Source organism: Meleagris gallopavo, chromosome 2 (assembly GCF_000146605.3).
Source record: "Meleagris gallopavo isolate NT-WF06-2002-E0010 breed Aviagen turkey brand Nicholas breeding stock chromosome 2, Turkey_5.1, whole genome shotgun sequence".
NCBI lineage: Eukaryota > Metazoa > Chordata > Aves > Galliformes > Phasianidae > Meleagris > Meleagris gallopavo.
The window spans coordinates 103,301,862-103,313,649 of NC_015012.2; the positions used below are offsets into that span (position 1 = coordinate 103,301,862).

Genomic DNA, 11,788 nt, shown 5'->3' on the forward strand with positions numbered 1-11,788 from the left:
CTGAATTTCCTTAGTGGGAGCCAAAAAAGTTCCTAGGTTTTGATCAAGACCAGGAGTAGTGGCCATTCACTTGAAATCCCTATGTTCCCCCCTCTCCTCTCCGTGTCTTGTGTTCTGTTTGATGTCTCACTCTTGATGAAAGCATGCCCTTGCAGCTCACAGTCCTTCTGTGACCTCATTTTCTTTTTCATTTCAGTGTCTTTGAATTTGCTTTTGAACTGGCTCGCCTCTCCATGAAGCAGAAGATGCCAGAGATCCACTTAAAATATGCCATGTTCCTAGAAGATGAGGTAATTTTACCCCTTGGAATAGGTAGAAGCTCCCTGGCCACTCAGGTAATCAAACAGTTCCCCTGAAGGGCTGCTGCAGAAAGCACTTCTGTGGCTGCAGACACTGCTCACCTCCATAGTTGTAGTCTCAAGCTTCCACGCACCTCTCTGTTTCATAAATCCTCTCTGCCTCATGGTAAGTAGAGGAAGTCACGTGCTGTTATCAGGAGAGAAAAGCATGCACATACACTCCTCCTTCTTTCCTAGGGCAAATTTGAAGAGGCTGAAGCAGAATTTATTAAAGCTGGAAAACCCAAGGAAGCAGTGCTAATGTATGTAGTCTTCCTGCTTTTGGACTGCTGCATCTCCCTGTCTGGTGCCAGCCTGATTGCTTCTCCAGCACTGCTCTGCCTCCTGCTGTGCCTCTTATTACATCTCCTGTCGATCCTCCTAGGTTTGTGCATAACCAGAACTGGGATGCTGCACAGCGTGTGGCTGAGGCTCATGACCCAGACAGCGTGGCTGATGTGCTTGTGGGACAGGCACGTTTTGCTTTTGAGCATCGAGAGTTCCAGAAAGCAGAGGCCTTCCTCCTGCGAGCACAGAGACCTGAGCTGGCAATAAAGTACTACAAGGTGAGTGTTGACCGTGGCAGAATCATTGTCTTTGTCACTGGTTCACAGCCCAGTATCTATGGAGGAGTAAAATCCAGCTCCTTTCAGCTTAGTAGCCAAAGAGAAATGCTTACACAGGTGCTTGCTAGCATAACTTAAATCTGGCCTTTTCTTAGAAAGCTAATCTGGCAAGAATTTCACAGCATATCTTAGCTGTTTCACAGCTCTGGGAGAAAGGTATGGGTAAGCCTCAGGGATGATGTGAGTGGGTGAGTTTGAGGACCGTAAAAGCCTATTCCATAGCGTTAGCTAGGATGAGTGTGGAACCTTCCCCTGAAATTGCCTGGGTGAGTGGTGCCATTTCAACCAGCAGAAGAACTGGATGACATTGCTGTGGTTGTTCCTCCCAATGGATCCTCCGGCAAGGTGACACGAGAGGCAATCTGTGTTGTCATGTCAGGAGAGCAGTGGCCCCTGGTGAACTGGTGAAAGTTTCTCCTTTCTGATGTGCTGCTGCAGGAGGCTGACATGTGGAGCGAAGCCCTGCGGATCTGCAAGGAGTATGTGCCTGGTCGGCTGGAGGAGTTGCAGAAGGAGTGTGGTAGGGAGGCTGCCAAGAAGGGCTCCGGGTAAGTATTGTGCTCAGGCTTCAGGGAGCAGACTGCTTGCTCTTTCCCTAGGCCATTGATATACTCTTTTCATTGTTAGCTCTGTGCATTCTTCGATGCACACACAGTCCCCTTTCCCTTCTGAGGTCTCTGACTTACCTCTGCTTGCACCTCCCTGCCAATGCACTACATGCTGTCTGCAGGATTTCTGTGGCAGCATCACAGTCTTGTTCACAGCCTGTGTTTCTCCCTACAGAGGAACAGAAGGGCTGCTGGAGCAGGCACGGGAGTGGGAACAGGCAGGGGAATATGCCAGGGCAGTGGACTGCTATCTGAAGGTGCAGGATTCCAGCAACAGTGTCCTGATGGAGAAATGTTTGCTGAAGGTGTGATTCCCTTCATCTGCTCTACTATCTAGGAGGCTTCCCCCAGATACCTCAGTCACTGCAGGACACAAGAGAGCCATCAGTGACCATTCTCTTGAGCCCAAATGGGCTGTCCTCTTACCCCATGCTGTGCTGACATCCTTGCTGCAGCACTAATTTCAGCAGCACGACATAATCTTTGTGCCTGTATCTCCCTGCACAATGAAGCTAGACTTTATGACATAGACCTTAGCTAACTGAGCACCCTCTCTTGGCACACATCCACCAGCCTTTGAGTTATGTTCTTGTTCATACTTTTCACTAGTACCTGTGTCCTCGTACCCACTTCAGTAACAGTTGTGTCCTGGTGTGAGCTTCTCTGAATCACTAAAGTGGGCTGTCGTTTCTCCTCCTCTTCTTCTGCATAGTCCAAGTGCAGCTGACTCTATATTAGCTGGGACTGAGCTCTTCCCAGCTTCATCCCTTTCTCAAACAGCTCTTATTGCTGCTGCTGCTTTCTCTCCACAGGCTGCTGAGTTGGCCATTAAGTTCTTGAGTCAGTCACAGAGCATGGAGGTCACACGGACGGTGGCTCCTCAGCTGGTGGCCATGAAGAAATACAGTTCGGTGAGGGCTGGTGCCTGACACTGCAGAAATAGTGACATAGGAAAGGAGAGCTGTATCCATGGAGAGGAGGGCAAGTCACATCCTGGGGTGATGGGTGGGTGGCCCACTCCAGAGTGCTGAGCCATCAGAGAGAAGGAAGGAGGGGAAAGGATCGAGTTCTGGAATGGTGTGAGAGACTCAGGCCTTGGGAGGAGACAGAGAAGGGGGTGATTTTTTGGGAAGAGATTTTGTGTTGCTGCTGTGTGTTAGGCACTTCCAACAGTGCCAGCTCCAGCCTGGGCTGCAGGGTGCCTTTGGAGTTTTGCTCCTTATGAGACTATCTCTGCCCTTGCAGGCAGCAGAGCTCTACCTCAACATGGACCTCATCCGAGAAGCTATTGATGCTTTCATTGAAGGGGAAGAATGGAGCAAAGCCAAACGTGTGGCCAAGGAGTTGGACCCCAGGTATGGGGTTGGACTCTTTCAACTTCCTCTCCTACCCCAGCATGGTCTGTTGGCCTGTCCTGTCCTGCTGTCCCTGGGTATTCTGGATTCTTCCCACAGTAATGTTCCCAGCCTTGACAGGGGACATTCCCCATGTCTGCCCTTCTATCTCCACCATCCGTTTACCACCCTGACTCTTTTGTGTTGTCCCATTGCAACACAGCCTATGGAAGTCTTCATTCTCTTTTGTCATATCCCTATCCTCCCTCTTCTTGATATTCCTGTGCACATACTTCCTTTTGAAAGGCCTATCATCCCTTTCTCTTCTCACACATATTGGAACGAGCTGCCCAGACTCCTCCTACCTATGTACACAGCTGCAGACTTGAAAGATGTGTAAATCCTCTTTATCTCAAAGCAGACAGATTGAACCCAGCCTCTGTACTGATCCAAAGCACTGTTAGTCCTGCTGTCTGTTAAGGTTCTTTTTACTCTGCAGGTCAGAGGAGTACGTGGACCAGCGTTACAAGGAGCATTTAAAGAACCAAGGAAAGGTAGATTCGGTATGTATTTGGGATGTCCTACAGGACAGGGACAGAGTCCCCAGGGCCTTCTTTATAGGGCTTTTGCCTAAATATCAATAGGAGAGGATTCTGTATATGCCTGAGCCATGGCTTCTGCTTACCAGATGGGTGGCACTGGATCTCTGCTACCGTAAAGAGGGAGGGACTGTGTGTATGTGAAGAAAAGATGGAGGTGGATAGGAAACCTTGCCTTCACAGCAAATTTGTGCTGTTTGCATCCACAGTTGGTGGGAGTCGACGTCATGGCTGCTTTGGATATGTATGCAGAGCAGGAGCAATGGGAGAAGTGTCTGGAGGTTGCAGCTAAGCAGGTGAGTACCTATGTGAGCCCTCAGGAAGGAGGCTGGGGTTCCTGGGTCTCTGAAGCAGGGCAGCAGGAATGAATGGGCAGAGGTAAATCAGCTTTTTATGTGGGGAGCACGGGGAGTCACTCAAAAGCCACCTCTCTGCTGCCCCCATCCTGGTACACCACACCTAATAAGGAAGCGTGAGAAACAAGAAGCATATTGTGTTTAATTTTTGTGATTCATGGAACACTGACAAAGCTAAATGAGTTGTTTGGGCTGAAAGTAATTGGCACCAGGGAAACAGAGAGCTTTCTTTCTACGTGTTCTTCAGAAGCCTGATGTCATTTGAAATTAGGCATCTTTGTCATGAAGGCAAATTTGAGATTTTTTGCATTTTTACTGGAAGCAAAAAAAATGACCTCAGCAGAGTAATAAAAACAGAGAGAAGCGAAATAAAACTGTTTTAGAGCTATTCCAGGATCTACTTTGGGGATTTGTTTGTGTTTGGTGGCTACTGGTTAATGAGCTACACTAGGGACAGGTGCTGATTCTCTAAAGTTGAGGTGTTGCTTCAGACTGAATAACAATAGGGCAGCCCCTGGGAAAAGTCTGCAGTAACTGCAGTTATCATAGTTAATCCCGCAGGCAAACACTGGCAATTTGGGCAAACAAATAGTGTTGTGCTGTTGGTTTTATTGTTGTTATTTCTGATGCATTAAGCAGCAACCTGAGTTTGGACTACAGTAAACTTGATTTCTTTTTGACTCAGACTTCCCTGTTGATGTGAATGGTTTTTGATGTAGCAGCTGTTATCTTGGAGAGTCCTGTGATGATGCTCTAATTATTCAGGAGGCAGCAGTGTTGTTTTTCAGGCTCAATTTATGTACAGGCATCTGAAACTGTCACTACCAGGTGACAAGCGTTCAGCTCATTAATCTTATGCTTTCAGTTCTTACGTTTTTCTGTGTGCCTTCTGCAGAACTATAAAGTCTTGCACAAGTATGTAGCTCTGTATGCAACTCACCTCATCCGGGAGGGCAGCTGGGACAAGGCCCTGAGCCTGTATGTACAGCATGGAGCCCCTGTCAACCCACAGGTAATGAAGACAGCCTAACATCCCTGTGCGAGTTGCCAGAAAGCAGATCTGCCCTTCTCTTAGCCTGTGCTTAGCAACAGAAGGGCTCCAAACTTCTGCCACTGTGATTTCACTCCTTTGTCTTGCAGAACTTCAACATTTACAAGCGTCTGTTTGTGGAGATGGTGAATGCACCTGGCATGAACTGTGCTGAGGCATACTCCAGCTGGGCTGACCTGCGTGATGTCCTCTTCAGTCTGGTGAGCGTGGGCCACGGCCACCACTGCCTGTTAAAGTCTGAACTGCCCACTTCTCATCCTGTACCTATATTCAGCAGCCCAGGTGAGGGAAGGACCCAGAGAAAGCACAGAACTGCTGAGCCTGGAAACTCTCTTCCCATCTCCCCAGAGCTGCTTCATAGAATCATAGAATTATAGAATGGCCTGGGTTGAAAAGAACCATAGTGATCATCTAGTTTCAACCCCCCTGCTATGTGCAGGGTCGCCAACCACCAGACCAGGTATAGGGCTTAAAGCCCTATGCTCCTTCTCTCCTGTCTCCAGATATCCCAGCCAGAGCCCATGATGGCCTTTGCTATTTCTGTACCACAAATACCCATCCCCAGCATAAACCAAAACAGTCAAACAGTCCCATGTTGATCCAAACTCCCCTCCTTGCGGTGCTGCCTGTTGCTCTCTCCTTTTCCCACAGCCTCCTCACTTCAGCACTCTGCAGACCTGAAGCACTCAGATCCAGACCTTTCCCAGTCCTTTGAGGTGTCTGGATATTTCACATCATTCTTTCTCCCAGTTTTTCCACAGTCTCAAGCCGATGAAGAGTACCCCTGTGCTCAATGCTCCCTGTTATTCTCTTCTTCAGTGTGAAAATTTAGTAAAGTCAAGTGAGGTGAACACTCCAGCACATGCAGAGTTTGAGACTATGCTGCTGCTATCTCACTACTACGCCACCCGCTCCGCTGCTCAGGGTGTGAAACAACTGGTAAGGGTCTTGAAATTCCTTTATCAAGTCAGCGCTGTGAGTGCAGGGCTCCATGGGGACATGCAGGTTCAGGGCATGATGACCCAAGGGTGGTTCACAGGGAGCGGGAATTGGTTCCCAACTCGGTGAGGCTTCAGCAAGTGAAAGAGAAAGGCAGCCAGAAGAAGGCCGGAGAAAAGGAAAGGTAGAAGGATAGGCCTGGAGGTACACAGTCAGTGGGAAAAGACTGAAGGAAGAGATAACAAAACATAACTGCTGGAACAGGAAAGAATCTGTTTTCAAAATCTTTGTATGCGTTGGATAATTAAGGAATCTAATTACTGCAAGGGAGAGGCAGGTGAGATAGAAGGAAATGCTTTCTAGCAGGTTTCCAGCTTGGAGTGGCCATGAACAAAAACTCCTACAATTAAGCCTTTATGTCAGTAAAGGTGGGTGCAGAGCTCTGCTACGAGGCCGTGGTTATATGATCTCAGGAGATCTCTTCCAGCCTGATTCTTTTCCATGCTTACTGTTGTGGCTTTATTGTCTCTTGTGTCTACAGGACACTGTGGCTGCCAGGTTGTCCATTTCTCTGCTGCGTCACATTGATCTCCTTCCTGCAGACAAAGCCTTCTATGAAGCTGGGATAGCAGCCAAGGTGAGAGCTGTCTGCCACAAGAGCGGCTCAGGGATTCCAAGCTTTTTCTTCCATGGTCTCCCTCAGCTTCACTGGCATGTGAGCAGCCAGATGCTGGCTTTGGAGGCTCTTTCCTCAAACATTTTGTGTTTTATCATGATGTGGTGGAAGGGCAAACCTGAAGTAGTAAGGGGACATGAACTGCAGACCCAGGGGGTAGACCAGAATTCTGTTTTATGGCTCTGCTATTGCAGATGCAGGACTCTTCATTGGCCCACCTTGCTCTGGTACCTAATTGTTACCACCTAACTGTTATCTAATGACTACGGGCTCTGACCTCCTGCCCAAATGTAATGACACACAGCAAGCATAGCAGCATGTTCTTACTATTTTGTGCTAGCTTTCCGGCCCATCATTCACATGGGAGAGTTGTGGCTGGGAAGATAAACCATCTGCTGCCTGGTCTCACTTGTGGTTTCTCTCAACACTAGGCAGTCAACTGGGAGAATATGGCCTTCATCTTCCTGAACCGCTTCCTGGACTTCTCAGATGTGCGTATCTTCTGCTGGGGGAGAGGTTGTGGATGCCCCATCTCTGGAGGCATTCAAGGCCAGGCTGGATGTGGCTCTGGGCAGCCTGGTCTGCTGGTTGGTGACCCTGCACATAGCAGGGGGGTTGAAACTGAGTGATCATTGTGGTCCTTTTCAACCCAGGCCATTCTGTGATCTATGATTCTATGACTGTCATGCTTCAAAATGACAGTGGGCTGTAGGGCTGTGCAGACCCAGCATGTGCTCAGCCTGGCCAGGGGATGCCTGAGGCTGAAGCCACAGGAGAATGCAGGCCCTGAACTTGCTCTGTGTGCACACCTGGGGCTACAAAATGCCACCTCCCAGGAAGGCCCAGTCCTCACAGCACTGATAAGATAGGGGCATTGGTAAAACCACCTTTACAATACAGACTGTAGTGTGAATGCCAAGGATGGTACTGCCTCGATATCCACTACTTCTCCTTTCTCAGGCCATTGAAGAAGGGAACCTGGATGCTCTGGACCACTCAGATTTCCAAAGCACAGACATTCCCTTTGAAGTGCCACTCCCAGCCCATCAGCACGTGCCTGTGAGTATCATCCCCCTCTGTTAGCTCCCTAGAAATGCTGCCTGAAGGCCTTCTCTGAACAGGGAATTCTATGTGGGTGGCACTTCAGAAGATGGAAAAGCAGCCAGCACCATCCACCACAAACACACCTGCAGCCCCTGTTTGCATACACTCATGCACTCTCAACGCTCCCTCTGCTATACACACTCACTAATGCACACATGCATGCACTCACTCCCCACTTCTTGCACACACACAGCATACAGTACCCCTGTCCTCTGCCCTGCAGGAGGAGAAGAGGGAGGAGGTCAGGGATTGGGTGCTCACCATGTCCATGGACCAGAGGCTGGAGCAGGTGCTGCCGCAGGACGAGCGTGACACATACGAAGCCTCCTTGGTGGCTGCAGGCACAGGGGTGCACTCCCTGCCCTGTGTGCTTACAGGTAAGCTCAGGGCCAGCTCACGGCTACGCAGGGAGCTGGAGCATTTTGCACATTGATTTGAGAGGGGTCAGGCAGCACTGTAAGAGGAGCAGGGCAGCTACGTGGCTGCCTTCTACAAAAGCTGCCCCGCAGGGAGAGATGCATAAGGCAGGAGGGCTGCTGTGGGGCTTGGCTAGTTGGTGAGGGTGTCACTGTGTGGCCAGGGTACCCCGTGCTAAGGAACAAGATTGAGTTCAAGCGGCCGGGCCGAGAAGCCAACAAGGACACGTGGAACAAGTTCCTGATGGCTGTCAAGGTGAGCCAGGCACTCATTCCCCCGTGCTGATAATTAATCATTGTCCCGCTGGTGGAGCTACACCAACCCAGGGCCATTTCATTGTACCTCCATTGAATTAATCTCACAGAACCGGGGCACAACACGCCCTGCAGGTGCAGCTCTGCCAGCTCCCAAGTGCCAGTGGGGAGAAGGCAGCCACGCTTTCCCCTCTTTTACTCTGCAGACATCCCACAGCCCTGCATGCCAAGACGTGCTCAAGTTCCTCAGCCAGTGGTGTGGGGGACTCCCAAGCACCAGCTTCTCCTTCCAGTGAGCCAACCATCCTGTTCCTCAGCCCCCTCTGCTTCTACCCTCCAATAAACACATCTCAACCCTTCTGTGCTCCCGTTTGTCAGGGGATGCAGCGCCCAGGGACATATAGCTCCTGGAGGCCAGAGCCATAGCCCTTCCTCTCACTTCCTTGCCCTCGACATGACTGCTAACCACGCAGCCTCCCTGCTGAGGGGCGAAGCATCACACTGCAGCCTGTTGTTGGGAGGGTGGGAGGAAGGGCTGACACACACCTTGCGCTGTTCTTTGAGGAGCAGACCCAGCTCCTTGCAAGCATCCACACTGGGGAAACTGCAGCCAATGTAAAAATGAAAACTTTTATTTACTCAAGGAAACAATGGAGGCTTACAAGAAAGGGGTTCTTCGCCTTCTATTTGTCAGCCTGCTTCTGAGCAGCAGCTCTGCATGTGGAGCACCAGCACCAAGGCCAACCCCAGCTATTGCCAGGTCTCAGCACTTCTTCCTGCCCCCACCCAGTCCCTCTACCTCCCCACAGCTGTGCATGTAAAAGACTGACACAGCTTTCAGTGCATCAGGAGGAGCCTTATGGCCCAGGAAGGGATAGGGAGGGGTTTCATGAAACACAGCACCTGCTGGGTGAAGGCTGCTGGTGCTTCTGGGCAGTTGATGCCTGGGACCAGCAGAATTTATCCCGGGGAGGGTGGTGGGGACGTGGGGAGGAGCACAGCCCCATGCCTACACCTGCAGCAGGTGCAGCATCACCCCACTGTACAACAGCACTCGTGCAGCACCACCTGCAAGGGGGAGAGAGAGGGCATGAGCCCAGCGCTACACTGCAGGGCTGTGCCCACACCACTGCACTCACCTCTCCACTATGCACACGTCTCAGCCCGTCCCACCAGCAGCTGCCTCTCTTTCACCATACCTGGCCTGGCTACCTGGAAGAAAAGAGGTGGAGGGCTGCAAAGGAATGCACTAACGGAGTGCGGGGAGTGCTGAGGTGGGGCAGGGAGCCCTCGGCCCAGTTGGGAGAGCCAGCAGTAATGGTAGGTCAGACAGGGATGCCTGTGCGTGCGGTCAGGACGTACCTGGTCCTTGCTGTAGCTGCGTGCACAAGGGCCGATGCCCTGCAGTACCAGGGCTGCCAAAGAGCACCTTCCAGACAGCACAGCTTCTGCAGCTGCCAGCAGCATGGAGGGGAACCAGAGCGCCAGGGCCGTGTCCTGCAGAGCAGAAAGTGGGGGATTCTTGGGGGGCACAGACCGCAGCGCCCACCCAGAGCTGAGAGGGGCCCATGCAGACCAAGGGGGGCCAGAATGGAGGGAAGAGAAAAAGAAAAAAGGCAGAAAATTGAGAGAGCAGAAGCAAAGGAGAGGGCCGAGCAGCGGGCCCACACGTACTCACATAGATGCGCGTGGTGTTGAAGGGACAGTCGTTGGTGGCTATGGCTGCGCGGGCATCGGCCGGCAGCGCGGGGCTGTTGCAGCCTGTGACCAGGCGCATCCCACGGCTGTGGATGGTGAGCGCGATGGCCAACGCCAAGCCCACGCTGCAGGCTGTGGACAGCAGGCAGTTCAGCAGGGATACGCCCAGCAGGGCCCAGTGCTGCCAGCATACAGAGAGTGTGTGAGAGCGGGACCGGCCAGAGCGGGGGTAAGATGTGGGGTTGGGCACACCGTGGCTCTGCATGGGGTCACTGGGAACCATGCAGAGGTTTCTGCCGCTTAGATACATGCTGTGCACACCTCTGGCTCTTGGTGTGCTTCAGCCATCCTCTGGGCTGTGCCTCAAAGTATCACAGAATCGCAGAATGGCTGAGGTTGGAAGGGACCTCAAGGATGATGAAGCTCCAACCCCCTGCCACATGCAGGGCCACCAACCTCCACATTTCAGAGCAGCCCAGGCTGCCCAGGGCCCCATCCAACCTGGCCTTGAACACCTCCAGGGATGGACGGAGCATCCACAGCCTCTCTGGGCAGCTGTTCCAGCACCTCACCACTCTCACAGCAAACAACTTCCCCTTGACATCCCTCCCTCAATTTGAAACCATTTCCCCTTGTCCTGCAGTTATCTACCCTTTCAAAGAGCTGATTCCCCTGCTGTTTGTAGGCTCCCTTTAGGTACTGAAAGGCTGCAATGAGGTCACCCCACAGCCTTCTTTTCTCCAGGCTGAACAAGCCCAGCTCCCTCAGCCTGTCTTTGTAGGAGAGGTGCTCCAGCCCCCTGATCATCTTTGTGGCTCCTCTGGACCCTCTCCAACAGCTCCCTGTCTTTCTTGTACTGGGGGCTCCAGATCTGGACACAGTGCTGCAGATGGGGCCTCATAAGAACAGAATAGAAGGGGACAATCACCTCCCTGTCCCTGCTGGCCACCCCTCTTCTGATGAAGAACTGATGCCTCACACTGCTTCACCTCACCCACAGAATCATAGAACGGATGGGGTTGAAAAGGAGCACAATGCTCATCCAGTTCCAACCCCCTGCTGTGTGCAGGTCACCAACCAGCAGACCAGGCTGCCCAGAGCCACATCCAGCCTGGCCTTGAATGCCTCCAGGGATGGGGCATCCACAGCCTCCTTGGGCAACCTGTTCCAGTGCCTCACCACCCTTTGTGTGAAAAACTTCCTCCTAATATCCAACCTAAACCTCCCCGGTCTCAGTTTAAAACCATTCCCCCTATGCTACAGATGCAGAACCACAGACCACAGGGGCTGCCCCTGGCAGCAATGCCTCACACACCCCTGCCCTGTGACCGCACTGCGAGACCTCAGACGTGGGGCTGCAGCTTTACCCGTTAGTTGGAACTTTTCTCCCCAAGAAGCCGCCCAGCTGCTGCCCACCCTCCTCCAGCACCTGCAGCCCCAGGAGCTGCCACAGCCCCGGCAGCAGATGCGGAAGGAGCTGCTGAGTCCAAGGTCCAAGGGAGCGGCTGCCCCGAGCGCACCGAGCCACGCTGAGGCCCCCGCACAGCTCCGTGCCCCCCATCTCCCACGCCGGCAGCCCCGCACTCACCAGGGCAGCCCGGGAAAGGTTGCGCGACACCAGGATGGCAACGATGCCCACAGCGATGCTCTGCGGGGAAGAGATCCTCGCTCAACACACCACCGCAGCCTCGCCCGCTCCCACCCCCTCCGGCCCAGCGTGGGGTCCATCCCCACCGCACGGCTCTCACCAGCAGCTCGGACACCACAGACACGACGTTGGCCACCGCG

The 11,788-nt window shown here is 52.4% G+C and overlaps 2 protein-coding genes across 3 annotated transcripts in view; one reads left to right on the top strand and one right to left on the bottom strand.

Moving 5' to 3' along the window:
• IFT172 (intraflagellar transport 172) overlaps positions 1–8,677 on the top strand; it is a 32,752-nt gene extending 24,075 nt beyond the window's left edge. The window contains exons 31-49 of one of the 2 annotated variants that reach the window (XM_031552619.1): positions 197–290; positions 537–601; positions 724–904; positions 1,403–1,512; positions 1,748–1,877; positions 2,385–2,483; positions 2,818–2,927; positions 3,406–3,469; positions 3,715–3,801; positions 4,757–4,873; positions 5,002–5,194; positions 5,564–5,628; positions 5,732–5,851; positions 6,393–6,488; positions 6,959–7,018; positions 7,488–7,586; positions 7,855–8,008; positions 8,212–8,303; positions 8,509–8,677. In XM_031552619.1, coding sequence (XP_031408479.1) covers positions 197–290; positions 537–601; positions 724–904; positions 1,403–1,512; positions 1,748–1,877; positions 2,385–2,483; positions 2,818–2,927; positions 3,406–3,469; positions 3,715–3,801; positions 4,757–4,873; positions 5,002–5,194; positions 5,564–5,628; positions 5,732–5,851; positions 6,393–6,488; positions 6,959–7,018; positions 7,488–7,586; positions 7,855–8,008; positions 8,212–8,303; positions 8,509–8,598 — 2,026 coding nt within the window. In that variant the 3' untranslated portion in view covers positions 8,599–8,677. The remainder of the gene's footprint in view (positions 1–196; positions 291–536; positions 602–723; positions 905–1,402; positions 1,513–1,747; positions 1,878–2,384; positions 2,484–2,817; positions 2,928–3,405; positions 3,470–3,714; positions 3,802–4,756; positions 4,874–5,001; positions 5,195–5,563; positions 5,629–5,731; positions 5,852–6,392; positions 6,489–6,958; positions 7,019–7,487; positions 7,587–7,854; positions 8,009–8,211; positions 8,304–8,508) is intronic. The other variant, XM_010708010.3, reaches the window with a different exon arrangement.
• Positions 8,678–8,911: 234 nt separating this feature from the next.
• Positions 8,912–11,788, bottom strand: part of KRTCAP3 (keratinocyte associated protein 3) — a gene marked incomplete at its 5' end in the record, with an annotated part of 3,118 nt that continues 241 nt past the window's right edge. The window contains 6 exons of the mRNA XM_010708011.2: positions 8,912–9,370; positions 9,442–9,514; positions 9,665–9,799; positions 9,981–10,181; positions 11,589–11,648; positions 11,749–11,788. The exon at positions 11,749–11,788 is cut by the window's right edge and continues 12 nt beyond it. Coding sequence (XP_010706313.2) covers positions 9,449–9,514; positions 9,665–9,799; positions 9,981–10,181; positions 11,589–11,648; positions 11,749–11,788 — 502 coding nt within the window. The remainder of the gene's footprint in view (positions 9,371–9,441; positions 9,515–9,664; positions 9,800–9,980; positions 10,182–11,588; positions 11,649–11,748) is intronic.